Here is a 25896-nt window from a genome sequence, read left to right on the forward strand (position 1 = left end):
TGCTGCACATTGAACACTCTCATTCAGTCTTCAGGCAAAATAATCTATTAATACCCAGAACTCAATTTCACATCAGTTAACGTGAACAAAGACTCTGACATACACAACCAGGGGAACAACTGTTAGAACTTTAGCAGAGTTTAACATTTGAAACACCCTTAAAATACATATCCCAGTAAGGCAGAGCTTTAATGCCGTTCGTAGTAATTATACAATTTCGTGCCATAGAGGTCTGACAGAGAGCAGAGTGCCGGTCTGTGGGAGCTTAAACACTGATGATGCCTGAGGCAAAACCGGGCTCTCCACCATAATAACACATTTTGATTATAATAAATCATTAATGCAAATTGGGAATGTCATTATAATTATGCAAAATATTCGATTAATAGTATATAGACTTGCACACACACACATATGCGTGCCATACATATACGCACATGTGGACAGCACACGTTTGTATTGATTCTGCCGATTGTCTACACAGCTTGCAGAGTCGCATATGAGAACACACAACCACTGTGTAACACAGTGGAGACCCACTAACAGTAACAACATTACACAGATTCCAACTGGTTTCATGACACGATGAGGAGAAATCTCCTGCTATCATACATGTTATGCTGTAACACAGGGTAAATCTAAATCCGTTTATAGCGGAATGGAAAGTGTTGTGAATGCAGAGCGCTGTGTTGTTGTTGTTGTTGTTGTTGTTGTTGTTAACATGCTTCACTGCTCACACAAACGCACACATATAAACTGCTGTGAGACATGCGGACTCTTCCCTGTTTACACAACTTCAACATGGGTGTCTTTCCACTGTAGGGTGGATAGTTTCACAAAAATACCTGTGCTGATGTGTATTTTGAGCTGCATTCAACAACCTGTTAATCAAACAACAACAACATAAAAGCCAGTTCTCTTAGAGCCTGTAGTGGCCTCAGATCACCATCATAGTGGTTTTCTAAAGTTATGCCAGAAGGTCACTTCTCGGGGGCATGTGGGTGACTCAGCCTCTACGATGTTCAACAAATGTCTGACTTGAAGGTGCTGGAGGCCACCATGTGATGGGATCAAAGCAGTTGCGACGACCGTGAACTTGTTGATGTTGCGAACTGTGAGTACTCAAGCACATCTTTGAACCCAGGCTTTATCACCATACAACTGGGAACTTTAGCGACTGTGTTACGATGGTTGTGTTATGATGGTGCAGACAGAGAACTTCCTGCTGCAGTCAGTGTCTCCAAGAGCACATTTTGCCATGAGCTCTCTCACACATACGCAAACACACACACACACACACACACGCACACATTGACCAGCCATGCTGGTATTGGAACTCTTTGATGCAAACCCAGGTTAGCCACACTGCTGCAAATCCACATCTCTATTTACATCTCAAACATCGCTGCACACTTTTCCCTGTGCCAGCTGAACCAATCTAAACATCCCCATCAGCTGATGCAAGAGGAGTAAACCAGAGAAAAAACAATCTACTTTGAGGCAACATCCCCACGGCCGATGAAAGAAAAGATGAAAAGCTTGTGGGTTTTTTTCTCTTTCAGTTCTTTGGTGCAGCTCAAAGCATGGAGGCTGAGAGGCTAAGCAGGCTGACTAGCTGGCTGGATGGCGAATCGTGAGAATTTGGTTTTAAGGCTCCTCGAAAAACAGCCAAACAAAAGCAATACCCCCCCCCCCCCCCCCACACACACACACACCCTTCCAATCTCCGGTCCCCTCCAACTCAGGGCTGACAGACAGACACCTGTTACTGCAGGGGAAATCACATAGTCTCTGACAAAATGAATTCTGCTCTGTAATGGTGATGGAAATGTGGGGGGGGGGGGTAGAAATAAAATGAAGTGAAAAGAGAGCACACATACCTTCACATGGACCATACTTCACAAAAAAAAAAAAAAAAAAATCACTGGCTAAAAAACATCAACGCTCGTCTTCCTCCTTCATACGCTCATCTGCCCTGAGCCAGGACGCTACAAGCAAAAGAGAGAACGAGAGAGAGAGACTACAAGTGTCACCTGAGCTGACTGCAACTCAGCCCCTCTCTCTCTCGCTCCGTGTCTGTCTATGTCTCTTTCTATGTCTCTCCTTGGGGGCTGTGAAACACACACACATGCACACACACACACACACACACACACACACACACACACACACAGTGTTCACTGAGGCACAAAGGTCCCCATAGCAACGGAGCATTTAGAAGCCCCGTGGCATTATTTATGCAACGTTGCATCACAATGGGCCCTCCCACCGGTCAACCCTGCCAAAAAAGCCCGCTTCTCACCAGCCACACACTGTCCCTCTCCCTCTCTCTCTCTCTCTCGCTTTCTGTCTGACCACACCATCTGCAACCCTCCCCACCCCCCCCACATCACTCCTCCCCCCACCCACCATCACCATGAAAAGCAAGGAGGGATTTTGGGCGAAGGGGAGAGGCAGGAGAGACAAAAGATGGAAGGGGAGCAAGATGGAGGGAGGCACACACACACACACTGAAAACAGTAGGCTCATGCCGACACTCAGTCACACACACACATACCTTCACACAATCAGTGGCCCTATCCACATGCCTACACACACAGACACACACACACAGTTCTGCCTCAGTGAAATTCTATGTGGTAACACGAGATGTAAAGAGAATATGGAGGCGGAAGAGCAAGACCTTTATCCAGATAGCCTCCCTTTTCAACACAGACAGATCATTTTAAAGCAAATGAAACTATTTTTACCTGTTTCTGAAATGTAGCAACAAGTCATCATTAGTGTATTGTGTGATGTGCAGTCAGGGCCCAGCTAGGTCAGCATTGATAAGAGCAGAACTATGATTTATCAAGTGTAAAAACAGGCGATTTTCATGAAATCACCAGTTTCAGCGTGGGCTTCAGCTAACACAAAGCAGCTCAACTTTCATGAAATTGAGCTGCTGCGAAAATGAGCCTCTGGCTAACAGCGAACTGACCAATAGCAAACTGTCATGCCAGTGTCTTCAGAGAATGGAAAGCCAGGCAGTTCCAAATATGAAAACAGGGAGGCTCATCTATTACCTGGTGTCACACCATCCACTTTTATACAAGTCTCTGTAAGGTACTTCATGAATATCACAGGAACCTTTTACGGCACCACAGGGGTTATTAAGGGTTCGGGCTCAGAATACAAACTGTTCTACTAAAGGTGGTATAGGCAAAGTCAGCATTGCCCCAATTAACTGTCAGAGTAAGCAAAGCTTTGACAGTTTGCAAGCAAGCTGTAGTAACTGTTCAGGCCTCTAGCGTGTCCTCTGTCACTACAACATTGGCAGTACACAATGTAATGTCATGCTCGCCAGATAATTTGATAGTCTTACTTTATTACATATAATATCTGCCATCTTGGCAAGCTACTTCTGTCAGTAAATCGCTGCATATTACAGTTTATAGGTGATTAGGAAGGGTTAATGTGAATATATTTATCCAAATGTACAGTATTTGTCCAATATACAGTGTTAAATGACTGAACAATGTCTCACAGAATGGAAAAGCAATAGAACTGCTCTGACGTCTCACTCACTGTCAGTACGGCTGCTACTGGTGATTACTGGGGTTTCAATATCTGTCAGTGTGTCAAATTTACTTGATGAGGTGAACTCTGAACTACCTGGCTACCAAATTTGGCCACTTTCAGAGTGACAGCCTCCATGTTATGTAATGTTGGTATGAATGGATGAAAAGTTTTTTCATGTTCTCTTTATTATTTTATTAATGAACTCATTCATCTTCAACCGTTTATCCGTTTCCGGGACATGGGGGGTGCTGGAGCCAATCCCAGCTCACACTGAGTGAGGGCCGGGTACACCCTGGACAGGTCCCCAGTCCATCAAAGGGCCAACACACAGAGACAGACAGAGACCAACACCCACTCACACTCAGATCTACAGACAATTTAGAGTCACCAGTTAAGACAAAAATTATGTCTTTGGATGTTGGGAGGAAACCGGAGTACCCAGAGGAAACCCACGCTGGCACAGGAAGAACATGCAAACACCAGACAGAAAGGCCCCAGGCCAGGAACCGAACCCACAACTTTCTGGTTGTGAGGCAACAGCACCAACTACTATGACACTGTGCTGCCCTTTTTTATTTTATGTATGTATTTATTTATGGGGGGGGGGGCATTACTCCTGAAAAACAGATGAGACAACAAATCCTCTCCACTCCAACTTCAAATGTGGGGAAGAAATGAGTTTTCCTAGCTCCAACAGGTGGATCCTTGATGGTTCAACCTTTCTCAAGTTTCATTGCACACTAGCTATGAAAGCAAACAACACCGGCAGAGATTACACTTTGAATATATGCATTGGGTTTTAGTTCAGTTCAAAAACTACTGGTACAACTCTTAAAACAGACAGCCTTAAAACCTCAAGGTTTTTCATAATGCTGTAAGGGCTCAGCCAGACCGGCATTTAATTCAAGTGAAAAGAATAAATAAGGTTCTACCAGATGGGGTTTTAGTGCCTACACAGAAACCAAATGAGAAACACTATAATTTCTTACTGATATGCAGTGGGACCCATAAGTCATGTCCAAAGAGTAATGCTCACATTCTAAAGCTCTTTGAACATGTTCCTCAACCCCCTTGTCACCTTCACTTCTCCATGACTGACATGAAACAAAGCAATCATAACATCACAACACATACATGCTTCATGCAAAAGCTCCATCCTGTCAATCAATCACTGTACAAGAAGCAAGTAAGTTCATACATATGACAGGATGCCCTCCATAGTACAGGGTTCAACCTTGGCCCTGCTATTAGTCTTGGAGTTCTTATTAGGTGCTCTCATTACTTTTGTGAAAATGAAAACCTTCGGCATCTGCTTTCTTTCCTAAGGAGAATTCAATAATTATTAAATTCTTGAATATGGCCCAAGATTTAAAGGCAGGTCAGAGCTCATAGGGATGTCATGTCATGTGTTTTTAGAAGAACATAAATTGCAGAATCAAATTATAAGCAGACTGTGTATGATAAAACAATCAAATCTTCACTGGAAGAATTAATGCTGGACTGAATTATTTTAAAATGACCAGAGGGCACTGAGTTATGTATTACAATCAGTGTACATGTTTTTCAAATTAAGTTGGAGTTCTCCATAAAAGAGAAATATTATCTGTTGGGTGACTGAGTGAAGCGGCTGCAAACTACGCTATTGCAACTGGTCACAGCGAGCAGGGAATGACTGAGGTTCCTCTTTTTCTCCATATCCAAAGCCTGAGCCTGAGGATTGAGGCTGTACAGGCAGGAAATCCCTTTGAGGGAAATCTGTAATTTCCATCTAGGTTATTATAATTGACTTCAGCAGCTCATAACAAGTCCTTAAAAAGGCAAGAAGAATTATATTCAATTATAGCACCTTACCACCTGCCTACAAGCCTTTATTTTAACCTTATAGTGAGCTTAAATTTTCATTTTCATTTTGTCATTTGCATTTTATAGTTGAATGTGCTGTAATATAAACATAAAAAAAATTGAGGAGCGAGGTGAAAAAAATGAAGAGAAAAAACAAACGTGCACAACCATCTCTTACCCAAATGCAGTCGCACTGGAAATTCAGACCCATGGCTTCCCAACAACATGTCCTGTGTCACACTATCTGAAATCCTTTCCTTTGTTCTTGCTTCCCTTTATCCCAACTTGTCCAATTCCCCTCTGTTCAAACGGTGCAAACTGAGCCAATGACGACATCCCAGCAAGTACGTGCTGCTTGCAAAAGCCCCAGCCTCCAGTCATTTCTTTATTCAAATTTGTATTGGCTCAGTTTACATGGCTGTTTGGCTGTGGACAGACTGAACACAGGTTTAATTGCACATGAGCAGGTCATCAAGTGAGCATTTGGCTACAACTAGACAGATCAGCCCGATCAATTTGGTGTTACGGGCAGTCAGTCTGAGCCTCAGAATATAAATTCCCAGCATCTTTCAACATGCTTGTTTGCGAGTGCGATCGCTATAAGTTTTGAGAGATTTTGTACAGCTGAAATTCTGCAGGGTATTGGAATTTGGTATCGTGAGTTTATTTTCTCACTCTTGAACTTCAGTCTGTGAAAAGAGCTTTATAAAGTCTCCTTGGTTCTTTCTCGAGTCTTAAACTCAGGTGATGCCGTCAAGGTTATCAGCGGTTACAAATTGGCACTGGAAAGCCTGTGATATAAATAAACTTGGGCTAGAAAGATATGAGCTATGATAACCTTTTTTTTTTTTTTTTTTTGTTCTCAATACAATAACAACAATGCAAAATCACTGGAGTAAGAGATATAAAACATTCCTTGACAGGAAACAACTTCATTGAGCAGAGTCAAGTTGTATTTCTTTTATCCTCTCACAGTAGCAAAGCTAGAAACATTCTCACTTAAAGTGGGCACCGACAATAACACCATGTGTCACAGTTCAGGTTAAATGGTGGTGGATAAAAGCTTTGGACAAGGTTTCTTATTGGTACTTGTGGGTGGTGGTGACTGCTCCAGCCACTGTTGTGTTGGTTAGGAGTGGCCCTGAGGAAGGGGGTAAGCCTCCGCCCACTGAGCCACTCCTCTGTCACGTCAGGGCTGGCCGGATGCTTCAGTTGCTCACCATAGGCCGGGGTAGCTGATTAGCATGCTCAATTCAAGAAACATGATGCTGACTTCATCTACACTGGTAAGTCAACAAATACTAATGCCACTGTTTGCAGGTTTCAGTTAGGATTCATAAACACACTTTAGAATTCAAACAGCAGCTGTACAAGGTAAAATGTTATTGAAAATAAATGAGATGACAATGATTTTAGCAGTTGTGTTAGTAGTGTTGTGCTTCCTGTGTGTTTGGTGAGTCAAAGAAGACAGATATGAAACGGAGGGCTCCAAATGAAAGCAGCAGACACTGTGATTATCTGATTCTCTCTTGTGTGAGTCAACCTCCAAAATTCCCCAGTTTGTAATTCAACCTTTCTGTTTTAAATCTCCAGTCTCTGAAGACAAACCAGAGTAAACCAACATCACCACAAGTTACTTTGTCAGACTTTCTTTTTTTTGTCACACTTTCTTCAACCAGACAAGACATTACATAAACATTTTTACAGACTAAGGAACTCTTTTTGGCAAATAAACTTACATTTATGTGCAATAGAGTGTATAGTTGAGTTCATTTTACATGGATAACAGTTATTGAGATGGAAATGTCACACATCAGTCTGTAATGATATAATGATGTAATCATTGTCATCCTATTCTCAAAAGAGTAAAAACTTCCAGAGGTGACCGATAGAAAATGCTATGGTGTGGTTTCAAATAACCAAAAGTCTTCTAAGGGCTTACAGCAGATAATACACAGCTCAAACAGACCATCAGCTTTATTGGTTGAAAGAAACATGCTCAGCTAAAAAAAAAAAAAAAAGAAAGTGGGAAAACTCAAAAATATCCAGTACAAGTAACAGTAAATATTAACTCATGAAAACAAATTCATTCATCTTCTACCACTTTCCATTTTGCAAGGGGCCGCTGGGCGTGGCCACCCTGAACAGGTCACGAGTCCATCACAGGGCCAACAACAACTCACACTCATTGACAATTTACAGCCACCAGTTAACCCAAATATGATTTATTTGGACGCTGGAGTTCCTGGAGGAAATCCCCACAGGCATGGGAGGAACATGCAAACTCCACAGAGAAACGCCTGGAAACCAAACCTGCAACCTTCTTATTGCGGGGCAACAGCGCTAACCACTACACTGCTGTGCTGCGAATTTGTGGTAGTCGCCATCTACAAATGACCTTGAGAAACTGCAGTGTAAGCGAGACAAGTAATTTTTTATTTCAATTGTTTTGTCTGCATTTGTCCTCATAGTTTAACACCACAAGATGCATCAATGTTTTTATGAGATTGATGCAAGACGAACAAATAAAAACTGGTCCTCTCTCTTTCTTTGCAAACTTGCCTCCTTTCAAAATGAAATACAGTTTCAACACAAAAAGCCCAGACTCCTTATCATGCAGGACTCAAAAATGAAACTAAAACACCAACTAATGAAACATTTAGGCATTATGAACTTTGCAAGTGAAGACTTCTTTCGTATGTGTGCATGTGTGTCTGAGTAATCGTAGCAGCAAAGCAAAAGGGACAAAAATGAATGTCCTAATGATCAGGTTCCACAATTAATTTGCTTGTCTACTGATTCTATTACTAAAGACTGAGCTCTACGGTAAGCTTATTAATGGAGATGGAGAAGTGACCAATAGAAAGTTAGTGTGCAGGAACCAGCATACAACAAGAGCAAGCTGGCCCCTGAAAACCCATTAAAGCAATTAGGAAAGTAAAATAAATGACTGTCGGACAGTTGTGCGGTGGGTTGCGTGGGGAGAAAAGTTGACGTATGTGTGTGTGTATGTGTGCTCCAGCTGTAGCTGTCTCCCCCTCTCTCTCTCTTGAGTGTGAAGCGGTCTAATTGTGCCCCGTGGTGTTCGCTTGACATTTAGTTGTTTCAGAAGATGGGCGGAGAGGAGGAGAGGGTCTGCTCAATGAGAAAATGTCAAGGCAGTTGTATAGCTAAGGACGCTGCTGTCTGGTGCTATTGTTTTAGGCCTGAAAATTATTAACTACATCCAGTCAGTAACAACATTGTCCCGTAGGCAGAGGAAAACAAGTCCACACGAGACACACAAAGAGAGAGAGGTGAAATGAAATAAAGGAAAGGATAACTACAGCTTCCGAGAAGACAGATTCAAGGAGATTTAATGCTCCGCCGATACCAAGACTACTTAAATGCTCATCCCAAACCAGACAGATTTGTCTTGTTTTACGATAGCCGCCGTCTGTGTTTTCAACCCCCTGTGAAAACATACACAACAGATTGTTTTTTAGCAAAGGGGTTAGACGCCAATATTAAGAACAAGTCTAAAATAAATTCATTATGTTGCAAAAGAGGAAAAACTGTTTACCCAGTATTCAAGTTTAACTTTTTCATTTAAACTCCTGGGCAAATTAAAACTTATGGATGCAAAATGCTCAGAGCCAGCGTGAACAAGTTAAAAAGATAAAAGTTAAGAATTCTGGGGAGTTTTTTCTTGACATTGTTGCTCTAATAACACTGAAACACCTTGTGGTGTATTTTTATCTCAGTTTATTGCCGGTTGCTGGGAAGAATGCCAATACTACCCCACTTCCAAACAGCACATTGTATCTGCAGGTGCTTTGGTAAACAGGGAGAAATGAGCAGCTCTGCCCAATAAAAGCTCAGTAAAAACATTTATGCTAGAAAGATTTAAGAATACAATAAAAAACAAACCTTTACAGCATTGGACAACATCTCAACAGTCCTGGTGTTGTTAGAAACCATCACTCTCAACCCTGAGCACTGGCCAAATTCAAAAGGGTACACCAGATGCAGCCTGATCTTCTCGCTGCACTCAATTTATCCTGGTTGCTTTTGAGACATGTTGGCAACAGTTACAGAAACAGTTAAATAGCCAATTGGTCGTCTGACGAGAAATCAATGAAAGCACATTTTTAAAAAGGGACTCATAATATGAGGCATTTTCAAAAGGAAAGGCTTTCTTATTCCGGTTTCTAAAGTGCTTCTTAAAAGGACAGTGAGGTGAACATTTGGGCAAAACTAGATCAGCAGATAGGCTATATGGATAGAAACCATGGAAGGCATTTTTTGACATTTTATCGACAAAATGATGACAGTAATTACTGAAAATGACCTCAAAGTGCTTTGAAGCAGGCCCAGGTGATGTTGGAGCAGAAAAACCAGACTCAAAATTGTTTCTTCGTAAATTTCCTCCTACAAGCGTTTTTTTTCTTCCCATTTGGGGATGTAACATTTAGATTCTAAGTATGTTGCAGAGGAAGCAGGATAATTACTTATCATACGAGCTGATCCATACACCAAGCATTAATGGACAGTACAGAATCACAATCATAATCATATACATCAGGTACATCTATGTTCATGTTGACTTTGTGCATTTATAGCTTATGACACAAAACAAGGCGCCGTCCTGCGAGACGTGACCAATTAAACAAGTCAAGAAGAAAAGCAGACCTTGATTCCTCCAGGCTTTGATCAAGGCTGGCTATTAATATGCACTTTCTGCAAATGTGTGATGAGATTCGCTTTTATTACGGACAATGTGAGATGAGAGCGGAGACGGAGGAGGTGGAGACCAGCTACTGATTCAGTTGAGGAAATTTTGACAAGTATTAATGTGGTGAATGGAGAGTATTTGTTCAGCAGTTGTTTCATTAGTGTTATTTTCCTTATTAATTAGTCTGATTAATGGCACTTTGACTTACCTATAAATGCTTCTGTGATATAATAATCATGTTAACAGAAACATCTTCTAATGTCAGTGGCCTTCACGGGGGCTGGGGACTCATGCTGGGTTTATGAGGATATTTAGGGATATATTCTAAGAAATATATGAACTTCATACATTTAATATGTGAAGTCATTGACTTTATCAGGTTTATTAGAATGCAAATAAAGATGAATGGGATGCTGTCGGTTTGTAAGCTCCAGTCACACACAAAAAGGCCCAAGATTTGTAACATTAAAGGATTGAAAGAAATCTATTTCACCAAACTGCTGTTTTGTGAAGATTTTGTGCTGATGTTAAAGTTATGAGTCATCTTGACACCTTTTATGTTAAATAAAGTGATAAAATCTTTGAAAGTGAAATGGGAGCTATACGTATATGTACATTCTATTCTATTCAGAAACAAGTTCTGATTTTCAGTATTGTGCATCTGCAGCGGGATATGTTGGGAAAGAGTGGAGCTGATGGAAATTAGTCCAGTTTGTTCACTTCTTCATGCTCTGACATCCTGGCTCATTCTGTGCTGCTGCATCTGTATCTATCTTCGTTCGCCTGTAATGAAATAATCAGCGTCCACTACTAGACTTAAGCTCATCAAATATAAAGTGCGATATCTTTGCCTTTGCAGAGTCAACCATCTGCTAAGCTCTCTGCATAATATAACTGGATGAGCTGAGTTCTGTAGTCTGGAGCACACACACACACACACACACGCGCACACACGTCTGGAAGACCCCGGTCATTATTTAGTTTTGTGGCATGCAACAGAGAGAAAGTGGACAGTATGATCAAGATGACAAATTTCAGAGCCTCTCGGTTATCCTGGGGCTTACCCACAATGCATTGCTCCAACTTCTCCACTTTGAGCTTTAGGCCGTAAAAACTTTGACATGAGCATTAAACAAATGTATGGAAACAGAAGGCATACGTATCTGTGAATCAGAGCTGAAGCCCAGCACCAAACAGCAAACAATAGCTTTGCAATGGTGCATAGGGATAGTGGGGCTGAAATCAAGGACCAAGGGAATGGAATAATTGGGGTCTTTTACTAAAGTTACCTTCAGAATAAATTTAACCCTGAGCAACCATCAGGGCCAAGCAGCAAATCATTCTAACAATGATTCAGAGAAAATGAAAAAGCCAAGTCCATGAGCAGCATATACCCATTGATGTGTAGTATTTCCCCACTGTGGTGGCTTAACCTGTGTGCTACCTGATTTAGCATATCAGCTAAGTTTGAGAACAATCTGAGAAGATCCTGAGCTAAAATGTCTTTACCTTCCTACAGCAATAGCTTTACATCAATGTAAAACAGCTATAAACAGCTATATAAGAGACTGAATGCATGCTATTCTTCTTATAATGGAGACACACTTCCGTAGAACTGGTCTGCCATAGCAGAAGTGGATCCGTTTTTGTATCCTACCTGGTCTACAGTGCACTCAACCAAATGCCTATCCTCATGGGTGCTACTTTTTCAGGCATTGGGGTATCGATGCAGACCTCATGGTAAAGAGGGGGGGTTGAGTAGGAAGGCAAATCTCTCTATTTGACAGTTAATCTCTGCTCAAACTCTCATGTATGGCCAAGAGTTTTGTACTGTGACCGAAAAAACAAGATTGTGGATACAAACGGCCGGAATGGGTTCTGTCCGTACAGTGGCAAAGCTCAGCCTTACAGATAAAGTGAGGGGCTCAGGCATTCATAAGGAGCTCAGAGTAGAGCTGTTCCTTCATGTCCATGGGAGCCAGTTGAGGTGGTTTGGGCATCTGATGAGGAAGCCTCCTGGGCTCCTTCCCCTGGAGGCTTTCTGGGAGGGGACCTCGGGTTAGACCTACAGCTCTCTTGAGGGACAATATAATGTACCCCTCCAGCTGCTTAGCCTGCTGCCATTGTTATACACATTAAAACTAATACAACATCTTATATTTGGAATTAAAGAATATTAGTATTTATTTTCCTTTGGAGATGCAGAGTTAGCCTCAGTCTTTTGAAATTATATAAAGTTCATACCCCCAGGTAAGACTCTTTTAGAAGTGCAAGTGCGTGCAAGTGCGTGTGTGTCTGTACACACACACACACACACACACACATGGCAGCAAAAAAAAAAAAAAAAAAAAAAAAATCCCTTTAGTTGGAAATTACAATCAGTAGGATAGTTCCCCAAATGCCAACAAAAGTATTTGTTCGGCCAATCAGGCACAGGCAAGGTTCCAGTTTATCAAATGCAACAAGCCACAGTCTCCCTGAGACACGTGTAATCCAGGTCCACTTTGTTTTCCCTCTGCCACGCTTCGTGAAGCGTATTACCGACAGACTGGTAAAGACTTCCTGTTGATTTTCTGTCTTGTAAGTGTAAGCGCTCAGTAAGCGCTCTAGTGTCAGTGTATGTGGAGAATACAATAAATAAATCACTATATATATATATATATATATATATATATAGAATAGAATTTTAAAAAAAGAAATATATATATATATATATATATATAGAATAGAATTTTAAAAAAAGAAATATATATATATATATATATATTTCTTTTTTTCTTTTTTTTTTTATTCTATTATCCTTCTGCTGTCTATTTGAAACTATGTATTCATAGCCAGTAAATTGTTTGCTTTCAATTGGCCTGATGAAGACAACTTTCAGCTACTGCACTGAAAGTTGTTCAGATGAAAGCACTACAGTTTCATTTTAAAATGAAAACCCTCTCTGACAAGATGATCATTTTAGTTCCCAGGCATTGGGCATGAGACAGGAAGCAGACTGCCTTGTGTCAGTACTTGTAAAATGCTGTAGTAAATACTATGAGCAAGCAGCTTTAAAAACACAAAATTTCACTGCACAACAGCTGCTACAGCAACAAGCTCAGTAACACGTAACTAATAACTAATTTGTTACTCATGCTGCTTTAACCACTGGCACTGGAGGCTGACAACAGCTAATCAAGGAGGGACCACATGTGACGATGTCACCGTTTGCGCCATCTGCCCAGACTGCAAGTTTTCAAATGTAAACAGGGGACAGACACAGTTCCAAAATGATCAATTTTGGAGGAGTATGGCAATGAGACAAAGATGAATGCTTCGTAAAATAAAAGTTGAACAGTGTGGAAGAGATGAGGCTGACATGTTAAGTTTGAACTGAACAGATAGTCTAGACAGATAAACACTATGAGTTCAGATGGAAATCCAGACATCCTCCATCTTTCATGACACATGAAACACATAAGCCACAAAATATAAGTACAAATTTAGGCAGTTACAATAAATTGATGCACAGACATGCATAATTCTTTCAAAAATCATTCATTAACGCACCATTGATGCATAAGAATTAAAACTAAATTGGATATCTGAGCCACTTCCGTTCTTGGCTGTTGTGAACTTAGAAAAGATCTATATTTGATAGTTTAATTAGTTATGATGATGCAAAACAAATCTTAATTAATCCTAAACAAACAAATGCAGAGAGTAGGAGTGAGGCGGGAAGAAAAGGCTGATAACACCCATTAATATCACAAGGCTGATGGACAAAAACAAAGATAAAAGAACCCAATGAATCATCAGCCAGCCAGCTACAATTAGCATTGGCTAACAAAAACTGTTAATCCTGTGTTTTTATTATCTGGCATGTCATAACATCAATAATACTAAACTGAAGGTATTTTTGTATTTTGCACTTTAAAACCAATAATGCACAGCTTATGCAAAAAAAAAAAAAAAAAAAAAATACATTATGTGATCAGTCAAACGTGCAACAGATCAATATTTTTAATATTGATAGTGCAGGCAAGGAAGGGAAAATTAGATGTTTAATTAATAGAGAGATAGAGAAAGTTATAACTTCAGTTACCTCAGTCTAAACTGCTTTTGTGTGACGTGCCAGGCAAGGAAACCAGGATCCAGAATACTTTCAGTTGCAGTTCAATTTAAGAAGAAAAAAAGAAAAGGAAAAAAAAAAAAAAATATATATATATATATTTATAAAAGCGTCGACAGAAAATCAGTATGCTCAGTAAGATGAAAAAAAAGTAACAACCAAAATCCTTTCCAAAAGTAACAGCAGATAAGGCTAACAGAAAATCACCAGCAAAATGGGATACAGGCAAAAACCGAAGTACAACAGAAAATAGTGTCACTCACCAAACTCACTGTACAGGAGAAAAACCACTGAAGAAAAAACAATCGCAAGGCGAGGGGCATGTGATCTCTGGAAACACATAAGCAAACACTGGAGCAATCAAAGAGAGCATTCTGGCTGAGTGTAGCTTAAGAAGCTGGCTTGATTGGGCAGAATGAGGCAGGTGTGCCGGGAGCACAGTGCTACCGGAGATCACCCCACCCCTCGGCACTTGCTCTGCCGGGAGGAGTAGAGAGAGGAGTTAACAGGGAAACGGGAGATCAGGATCATAACACGTCTGATTTGGACTGATATGAGTTGTAGGTTAAACCAGAGAGAAGCTGTTTTCTGCTGCAGAGCCAATTAAACTGAACGGAAACACAGAGCAGCGTGGTTTACATTAATTATCATGTGGCTGAAAGGCTGCAGAAACACCACATTCTGCCTGCAAACTCAGATTTGATATTCAGTAGAAGCCCTATGTAATGAATTTTCTTCTTCATGTTTCTTCCCATCGGTTGACTTTTCTGCCGCCTGCTATTTTTCCCTTCCCTTATGAGTTCCCTCATTTTCACCAGCTTTTCCTCTCTGCATTCTCTGATGAGGCAGTGAATGCCACATCTCTCTTCTGGAGTTACTTAAGTTGAGCCAGTGTTGTGGCTTGTAAAAACACAGCGGGAGGTCATGTTGCCAACATAATGGAAATGGAGGATGAAGCGGTGATGTAATGTGCTTTCAAGTCTTGGGAATAATCATAGCACCAACACATGGATGTTCTCTTTAATGAGGATCACAGTGAGCTTTTTCTTTCTTTTCACTGAGCATTTTAATTGGCAGGTTTGGGTGACTGCAGTGTTTTGTTTGTCAAATAGAACTAACTGGTTATCATTAGCCAACTGCTCTGAACTCTTTCATACTAGGGGCCTGATTTACTAAGATCCCAGATAAGGGGTTAAATTGCATGCTCGTGGTAAGATTTTGCACGCTTGGTTTGCGTGCGTTTTACTTTTGTTTTATTTAAGAGAAATTGCCAAAGTGACTACAGGTGCAAACAGCAGTATTTAAATGAGGAGTTTGTGCGCTGCCACCATTTCCATCATGATGAGTGGGGAGGAAGAGCGAAAGTGCAAAATGAAATTTGATTCAGTTGAATTGGAAGTGCTAGTAGAGGAGGCAAATAAACACCTGAGCCAGCTTTTTCAGCACCCCAAATGTGCGCTCCACTATCTTGGACCACATTGTGTCGATTGGTAGGGTTGAGTATCAGAGTCAGGATGAAGGGATGCAGGGGATATGCACTGTCACCTTGGAAACATATGAAAATACATGGTTTAATTTTGTCTCTTGACTTTGAAAATATACTGCTATTTCTCATGATGAATGAGTCATGCAAGCGAACCAGGATATTTTGCCACAACATTAGTTATGACTCCTTTGGAGTCACCTGTGCGTTTAATGAGTGGCTGTGTTTGCGATTCCTGGACACATGCTCACAATTTGCACATGAGTACAGTCAACCGCTCTGATTACTCTTGGAAAGTCAGCAACCACATAAAAACCATGTTTGGTTTCATTCGGTGCTTCCCATGTGGATGGAAATGTAATGTACTTGCCCATTCTGCGTATGATAGCATTTAATACATCTGAGAGTGTACCTGGCAAACTGCTTTGTGAGACCCCAGCAGAAATGGCAACTGTGCGCTGGAATGAACCAGATGCAAAGAAATGGAGCGCTGCCAGAAGTTTGGTCATGGCAGGTATTGCATGACTCCTCCTTGTTGTTGGCTTCAGATAAGCTTCAGCAGCTCCAAGATGGCATGGCGATATGTCTGAATAACTTTTTCTTCTGTCATTCCAAATATACTGATGCCAAAGGGAAAAATACGTTCTCTGCGTCTATGTTCGTTGTTCCTGTTTTTCCTCCTGGTGACAATGGCAGCAGCCATTGTGCCTAAAGCTGGGATGATTTGCACCTGCCCTTCCACCATATTCTATTTAGATGCAATCATAATCCGTGCAGTCATTTTTTAGGTTTGATAGATTGCAATGTGTGTGCTAATGTTTCTTATCTGCATTTTCTCCTCCCAGTATTTTGCTCACCTGGGCAGAAACGCCCCATATTCCATATTCATTAAGGCCAAGGTGCTAAATGGACAGCGTGGGTCGTTTCGCTCACTTCAAAGACACAGTGCACGCCGTTAGTAGATCAGCTTGCACATTTTTTTGCGGGTGACATCAAGTTTGCACATGTTTTTGTACGAGCAAACCTTTCGTACATCAGGCCCTGGGTGTGTGCTCATTGGGACAAACTATGTAAATGACTTCAGCTGCAGTTGATTTGATTTACAATTGCCTCCACATATGTTCCGTCAGAAGGCTTTTTAAGACATGCACTGTGAATCATATTATCTCAACCCATAAAGACAAGACCTGCTGTTGAAGAACATTTAAGGTCAGGGCAATTCATTTAGAAGGAAGATTGACATTCATTATTCATCATTATTTTTAAAAGAGAAATCTGTTGTTTATCTTAACATTGTCATCAAACACGGCCAAAAACAACCATGTCTTAGTTATCAACGATTACTGTTATTAAGGATTAATGGAAGAATACGTGGGCAGCACGGTGGCATAGCAGTTAGCGCTGTTTTCCCACAGCAAGATGGTTATGGGTTCAGTTCCCAGCCTGGAGCCTTTCTGTGTGGACTTTGTATGTTCTCCCCGTGTCTGCGTGGGTTTCCTCCAGGTACTCTGGTTCCCTCCCATCATGTTTGGGTTAACTGGTGACTCTAAATTGTCTGTAGGTCTGACTGTGAGTGTGAGTAGCTGTTGTGGTTGTCAAAATTATGAAACAATACGACACATTCCATCACAAACAGTGGTTGAGATTTTTAATTTTGGAAAAGTGAATTTGTCAGGGTCTATTTTTAGAATGGGCTTGATTTGTTTTTGAGGAAAGTAGTGCCTAAAGCAGTGCCTGAGCATTTAAGGTGTGATATTTAAGTTTTTATTTTTTTTTTTTTTAATGAATCTTTCCTGCCATTATTTGACTGTTTCTCTTTCTGATCTATTCATAGTGAAATAATTGCTATTTGTTGCTAATGCTGTAGTTTGTCATTGATTTAAATTTGCTGTGGTGACTATAGGTATAGGACAATTTGATAAATATGAAGCCCATGAGCCAAACAAAAGCAATATATGCTTCCTTTCTCAGATTTTACTGCCCCCAGACTCCAGTAAAGCCCTTTATTAAATATGCAAAAAGCCTTTTTTTAATATTAAAAATTTTAATTTTTAATAAAAATTAACACTAAATAGCTTTTTGAAAACAAAATTAAGTGCATTGGTTGTCCTCATCTGCTGGCAGGATTAAATAATGCTCACAATTTTTTAAATATTTATCTTTAATAATATCTTAATATTTCAAAGCTGCAAGTAAATGACAGCTAATCAATAGATTTGTACTGCTTTCACTTTATCTTTCAGTAAGAAAATATCTCCGAATTTTTGAACAGGCCACATCTCACTCTGGAAGGAACCTCTTTCAGGGCCGGCACTTGACATTGTGCTTCCCCAATAACAGATGTGTTGACAGCAGAGATGATGAATGATTCACAGATAAAGGCTGACGGATGTGATAAATACAGCGTCGAATGGCTAATCAATCTCATGTGGGTAGAAGGAAACAGAGGAGAAACGACAGCAGGGATCTCCTGGTGTGAGTCAGCAGAGGCTGCATTTACATAGCAGAGTGTGTGTGCGTGTGTGTGTGTCTATAAACTGAATGGGTGCACATCAGGTCTTGTCGTAGGAAACAAAATCAATAGGAAGGATTTGAGTGTGTGTGTGTGTGTGTGTGTGTGTGTGGGACATGCACTGGCTGAAAATCTCCTCAAAACACATCCCTACTTCCTTTCTATGGTCGGGTTAACAAACACTGGCATCAGCCCAAACATACTGAAAATTACATGCTGAAAGAAGTGTGACAGGAGGTGACAAATGACTGACTTATAAAAACAATAATAACTTCACTCCAGCGCAGGAACATGTAATGATTCCAACTTGTAGAGGAGGAAGGATGGAGCAGCTACAGTATCTGTAGCTCAAATAGCTCCATTCCTGTCTTCTCCTCTTTTTACACATTTTCATCAGAGGGCCATTACCATGCCCTAGATCATCTGTGTGTGTGTGTGTGTGTGTGTGTGTCCAGTTGTGCATGACCTACTTAGACTAGAAATGGTCTTCGAGAACATTGTAGTATCCCATTGTAGAGAGTGAGGCTCTGGCCTCAAACATACACAGTCCATTATTTTCTGTACCCTCAGCATTTTCTGACTATCTTTAGCGTCTGAGTAGTTTTCCTCACATCCTATAGTACTCGAGGACAGACACAGTGTCCACAATATCAAGTATCGAGCCGCCCACACACACAACCGCACGCACAAATACACATTGCACATCTTTTGAGTGTGATTCGAGATAGAGTCGACCTTCGCAGCGGTGCTATCAACTGTTACAGGGGTGTGATGTCGCTGAGGTAACTCTTAAGCAGTTCAGCTTGTGATGGACAGTTAAAAAAAAAAAAAAAAAAAAAAAAGTAGAAGAAAACAAGGACTGTGTTCCACTCAAGCACACTGCGACATTCATTCATTCAACTGTGTATCTGTTTCCGGGTCGTGGAGGGTGCTAGGGCCACACACTGGGTGAGGGTGGGGTACACCCTGGACAGGTCACCAGTCCATCACAGAGCCAACACACAGAGACAGACAGAGACCAACAGCCACTCACACTACGGACAATTTAGAGTCACTAGTTAACCCAAATATGATGTCTTTGGATGGTGGGGGGAAACCAGAGGACCCACAAATGCAACGCAGCCATTTGTGAGTTCGCTTTTAGGCTTTAATCAAATAATCCACTCGCTGTGTCCCTCAAGGACATAACTGCTTTCACATTGCTGACAATATGTGACCATGTGGGGCCAAGACCATTTCCCCATATGGTCTCACACACTGGTTCTCAAATGTATTTTTACTGCATCCTGGGTTCATTCACACCTGAGCTGTCCACTTGTCTAAAAAAGGCCTTATATTCAGCTGTTCAGGCCAGTAGGAATGAAGTGCCAAGCAGAGATGAGAAGCAGGCTACAGACACCTGGAGAGCTCTATTCTCCACACAGTTGACATCATTTGAAGATATCAGATTTCCTTTTTTTTTTTTTTTACTTATGTAGTAGTCCTCCTCACAAGATTCACGGACAGACCTTAAATTGTAAACTGGCTGGACTTTAAATGTAAAATAGTGCTTCATGTCGATTGATGCTTTTCCCAGAGGAGCTGAATCAGAATAAAACTCGTGTTTAAAAACCGCAGTAGTGTGGCTCTGTCGGATGTCACTGCTGGTGCAACTGTCCATCTGTTCAACACTTGGGTCCGGATTAAAATATCTAAACAACTGCCGGGTGGATTAACACTAAATTCGGCAGAAGCATGGAGTGTTCCCAGTGGATAAACCCGAATTGCCACTTGTCAAGCATTTGAGCTTCACTCTAGGTCTAAAATGGAAGGTTCTCTTCAGAAAAGTTCCAAACCAACAATTTTATTTCCCGTTGCTCGGAGTATGCACAAATTATTCTCCTGTACCTGTTTACCTCTCAGTGGGATATTAAATGTTACACTAAGGCTGGTTTTAAATCAACAGATATCTACGAAAGGGTAAGGTTCTTTTTGTAAAATATAAATGACAACAGGTGTTTTCACAACAACAACAACAAAAGAACAGTTTGAAATTAAAATTCTGAATCTCTCCTTCCTGAACATAGCAAAAAAAAAAAACAAAAACAAATCAGAAAGATTTATGCGGGACAAAATGAGGCTCAAAATGCCAACAATTATTAAGATAGTGTAAAGTTTTGAATGTGTATTCATATATACAGTTCATGTGTGTGTAAACTGACTAGACCAAACTGAAAAAAGTTCCCTTTCAGCAGTTGAGACAGTCTACGCGTGGACTCATTGTTGATAAATTGTCCTAGCTCTCTGTGCTATTAGCCTGGATCCAGTCCTCTGAATCTTTCAGTACAATTTAAAATCCGTCTGGTGATGCTCAGACTTCTGAGGAAGTCTGAAGTCAATGAGAGCCTTTCTTTCAGAGGGTAGTTGGTTAATTGGGTAAATAACTTTAAGTGATAGTGAAGTTTATTTCAGTCGCAGTACAATTATCATAGTGCAAAGTTTAGAGAAACACTCATGAACACTGTGATGAGCTGCTGCAGACACAGACAAAGATAAACACAACTTATCCATTTAGAAAGACTTCAATAATTCAAGTGGTCACTTTATTTGGAGTATTTTAATAGTGTTACCTCTGTGAAACAGCACCTTTCTTCGGAAGTGTATTTCTACTCACAGGCGAACCCTCGCTCTGACTCAACTCTGAGTCAAACAGCTGATCAACAGCGTAAGACAGTGCTGCTTTTTGCTGTCCCCTCACTGCATCCCCCACGTGAAATAACCCAGACTATCAGGAAAACAAGCTCAACTTGACACTTCAACGGTCAAAGTCTGTAAATATTCATTCATTCATTCATCCTCCACTTCTCAATTTCTGGGCTGCGGGGGTTGCTAGAGCCAATCCCAGCTCACATTGGGCAAGAGAGGGGTACACCCTGGACAGATCGCCAGTCGGTCACAGGGCCGTTTGAAAATATGGACTTGAGGTAATAATGTGTAATATTATGCACCGATCACACCTTTAGTGCAGGCCAGTCCAAAAACTTAGGAAAAGAGTCAAGTCACATGTTAAATACCAGCTAGGACAACATAAGATAGCAGGGGATCTGCCCTTCACCCATATGTCAACAAGTCATGACGAGAAGAAGTATGGAGAGACACAATGTCAGTCTGAACAGTTAATTATGCAGGATTTAAAAATGATAGGGTAAAAAGAGTCACATTCTGGCAGAGTGATAAAAATTCCAACCTTGACACACTGATCCACACACCCCACCCCCACCATCTGTCTCCCTGTCTCTCCCTCTCACCCTCTCTCTCTCCCTCTCACCCTGTCCCTCTCCCTCTCCACCTCTCTACCCATCCGATCGAGGCAGATGGGGGCCCCCCCTGAGTCTGGTTCTGCCCGAGTTTTCTACCTCTTAAAGGAAGAGTTTCCTTGCCACTGTCGCCAAGTGCTTGCTTGTGGGGGAGATCTGTTGGGTCCCTTTAAATGATTTCATAAAGAGTTTGGTCCAGACCGGCTCTATATGTAAAGTGCCTTGATGTAACTTTGTTATGATTTGGCGCTCCATAAATACATCTGATTTGATTTGATTTGATTTGATAATGAATGGCAAACATGATCTAGTTCTAAAAAAATAATGTTAGCTTTACAGAAGGGGAAAAAAAAAAAAAAAAATCAAGGTACCTTCCCCCTTTCCTGCCATGTCAGACACAGCAGATAAACAAAGCTGCTCCAACTTTGACAAAATGCGGGAAATGATGCATCCCACCACATTAGAGCATTTTCAAAATTGCACCGAGTGGCTGCAGCCTGGGGCTTTCCACAAACAGATCAAAATGTGGTGTCATATTTGTGACACATTAGGTCAGATGGGCATTCAATCATTTGTGTTTACTGTGTGCTGTCGCCTCTTCTCACCCAGTAAGGACAGGAGGAATTATCCTCATTTCATTCTGGCATTCATACTTCATTAATTGTGACATCCATCCGCATATGCCACATGCAGACTCACACAGACACAAGCATAAACACTAACCTGTTCCTTGACGGAAGCGAGGATGGCGGAGGTGGTTTCAGATTCCGAGCCGTCTCCATTGGAGGCATTGAGGACGGGGCTCAACATGGTGGCAGCGCTGGCAGTGTCAGATGCCACCTCAGGCACTGGCATACCTCCTGGAAAAGACAGGAACATTCAACTCTTTACTATTATTAATATTATGCCAAAATTTAGGCTGATTTGCTGCCACACTCCAGACACCAACATCACAGAGAAGGGGAGAGGCACACATACAGAGTTAAAGATACAAGATCAGTGCGCTTATATTGACATATTAAAAGTTGGATTCCACACATTTAATATAGTCCCTGTGTAATGCATTACGATGTGATGCCCATAATATGTTTAGATGATAATGTGCTTCTTCTAGTGCAACACTTTGATCAGTGCTAATTTATGTGCTCTGTTATTAGCACAGTATTTACATTTTCTCTTTGGCTTATTCATGTTCAGGGTCATGAAGAGCTGGAGTTCACCCCAGCGTGTATTTGGCAAAGGGCAATGACACATCCTGGACAGGTGCGCCAGCACATTACATAACATGAAAACTAGGCCATTGGGAAAGAAAGAAAAAGAAATGAAAGGAGTGCAGACTCCAGTGATAGTTTGGGAATAAAAGGTAGAACAGTAGTTGTGGTTAGCAGAAATTACAGAGGTAGTAATGTTATATATTTTTTTCTGTTTTCTCATAATAAAAAAGTACGAACCCATCCAACAGATATTAACAGCAAATAGTGCTGCAGTCCATATGCATTTATCAGGCACTGTAGCCAAGGTGAGGCAAACACAACCAGCACACTACAATCCGATTTTGAACAATAATAGCTGCACAGCCACAACCTATACAATGCCAACAACCATTGGCCTATATTGCAGGTACATTGTAGAACTGCTGCAGTTCAATTCAAGTTTATAGGAGTCTCTAATGTTGGATTTTACTGATTAACTAATTCATTTATTTCTCCATATGCATAGAAGATAGTTACAGCGATCATATTTTTTCCTATTCATCTCACTATTAGATTTAGCTTAGACATACAAGGTATAATGAGGGTTCAGTTTTTTGCAAAGGTTTTGATATTATACCAACGTCATGAATGAAAAAGTCTTTTCCATGTCTATTTTTGCGGGAAATTACGTGTGAAACTAAGAGAGATATCCAAATCTGACGAGCATAAACTCAAAGCTGTCCACTGTTCACTGTCCACTCCAACCTGGTTCATAAGGGAGCTAAAATAAAAATCTTCTACAGCCAGGAAAAACGTCCAAACCATATGTAGTACAGCTACAACTGTTACTTATTGCAAAATAGTTGAAGCAAAACAAACAAATAAAAAGAAAACAAAACAAGCAAGCAAACAAAAATATGAATGATAATGTCACATTACCATCACATTGCATGTTAGTCCATCTCTACCCATAACTCCAATTTCCCTAATCCGTCAGTAGCTCAAGCGATAGTTATTCAAACAGGACCAAATAATGCATTTGTCAGTAACTATTTTCTGACGTGGATTAATATAGATTTCATGTGCTGGTGACTATCCCCAGAAACAGGATGGTGTATATGGGAGTGAGTCTACATAAACTACAGCTTGAGTGTTCGTAGTAATGAAAGGACGTGTCACCCCGCTAAACAGCATGGTTCACTCTGCAGCACAGAGGGAAAGAGAGATCTGTCAGGCTTTAGATACAAACACAACATTTGTTAGTTGGATCAGTTCATTGTTGGCTTTGTCTTTTCATGTTGTTTGTTGACAATAAGAAAACATGGAGTCTTCCAGTCTTATCCTTTAAGGCCTCGACGACAGATGTACACTCAAAGGTTTGCGCTGTTTGGGAAATGGAAGCAGTGAATTTGTCCACAAGTTAAGGCGTGCACATGCTGCACTTCATTATATGACGTTTATGAAGTTAAAGTCAGTAAAGGTGACAGTGAAACATGTTCATCATAGCTATATATGCAACTGTACATAAAAAGCACCAGTCTAAGGTTGGACACACATTTCTATTCAAACTTTTGACTCCTACTGTATATATATATATATATATATATATATATATATATATATATATATATATCATTATTTTTTTTTTTTATTGCTTTTGGTGTATCTATTGCTTTTCCGTTTCCGTGGTGCAGGCGGTGTTGGAGGCAATTTCACCTCCCTATATATATGTATGGGTGTTTGTGTTCATAAGGTGGTAGCAGTATTAAGAGTGACAACTGAAGCGGTCACCATGATATTATAGAATTTGACTAATTTATAATCAGTTTTAGCATCATTGCGTCAATATGAAACAAGCTCTAAACCTAATTTGGAGAACCTGCTGGATGTAAGCCAAGCATCACAACACCTGGCACAAACACACACACACAGATGCAAACATGTTTGATGCCATGTGTCATCCTGTATTTGACCGAGTGTAGGAGCACACGTAATCCAGATGCAGCACAGAGCTGGTGTCACGGCTGCATCAGCCAGCGTTTAGACACCAAAAATGACAGACTTGTCATCACACAAGCGCATGAGCACAGGCACACACACACACACGTAATAACACGTGCCCTCAACCACCAACTTCCATGCATGCACATGAAAGGCAGGCTGTCAGCATGAGGCAGCAGAAGCATCATGTTGAAAAAGGTAAAAAGGCAAAAAAACAGAAAACTAAATAAAAGTAAAGCCTGTGAGCAGCATGCAAGGATGAAAGAGGAAAAGAGAGGGGAGAAGGAGAGTCAAAAAGAAAGGAGGGGTGGATAGAAAGCAAGAGTAGCAAGAGAGTGGTGGAGAGGAAGAGAGGAAGGTGAGGAAAAAAGAGAGACATAAGAAAAGTAGAAGTGTAATGGAGAATAAGAAGAAGAAGAAGAAGAAGAAGAAGAAGTATGGAGAAGATTAAGTAGTGCCTCGTGCTTTGCTCAGAGGCACAGTAGAAGTAGTGCCTCTGAGCTAAAGCCCATGGCACTAAATAATATTGTATGCTGTTACGCAACTATCTCTGGTCACTGAATGGTGTTAATATGGCTTTACCCGTCTTCCATTTTGGAGTGTGCACTCTCCATCTTTACATAAATATTTTTATTAACATTCACCTTTATATTTAAACTAGTAATCCCTTTCTCGTGTCCTTCTGTCACCCTGGCATTGCTCTGGCTTTTTTGCATTGAAACCTCCCTCTCTCCCTGATCGCTTGTCTGCAATTGACCTATTTCTCCTATCTCCTATTTCTTTTCAACACATTTCTGCTTTATTAGGCAGAACACAGCAGAGGAAGATAGGAGGAGGATGGCCCAAAAGATTGCCAGTTGAGTTTGAACCTCTGAACAAGGAAAAGCACCGGAAGCCTCCTGGAGGCTCCTCCCAACCCCATCTACTGACACCACTACATGCTCAGTGATCACACCATCACCTTTTTCTTTCCTTCTTTTTTGCATCCTCATGTGACTGCACAAGTCTTTCATTCATCCTCTGTTCTTTTCCATTACTTTCCATTACCTCTGCTCGTCCGAATGTCTCCATCCCCCCATCTTTCTAAAATATACTATACGAAATCCCACAAAATTTTGATACTCCCATTTTTGCCTACTTTTGTAAAAAGAGAGGAGGCTTTAAATTATAGTGAGTGATG

General features: G+C 40.8%; 1 protein-coding gene across 5 annotated transcripts in view; it reads right to left on the reverse strand.

Moving 5' to 3' along the window:
* The window catches only part of ctnnd2b (catenin (cadherin-associated protein), delta 2b), a 135709-nt gene extending 113332 nt beyond the window's left edge, over nt 1-22377 (reverse strand). For all 5 annotated transcript variants that reach the window (XM_029524303.1, XM_029524302.1, XM_029524300.1 and 2 more), the window contains exon 1: nt 22246-22377. In XM_029524303.1, coding sequence (XP_029380163.1) covers nt 22246-22377 — 132 coding nt within the window. The remainder of the gene's footprint in view (nt 1-22245) is intronic.
* Nucleotides 22378-25896: the final 3519 nt, after the last annotated feature.

Source organism: Echeneis naucrates, chromosome 17 (assembly GCF_900963305.1).
Source record: "Echeneis naucrates chromosome 17, fEcheNa1.1, whole genome shotgun sequence".
Lineage (NCBI taxonomy): Eukaryota > Metazoa > Chordata > Actinopteri > Carangiformes > Echeneidae > Echeneis > Echeneis naucrates.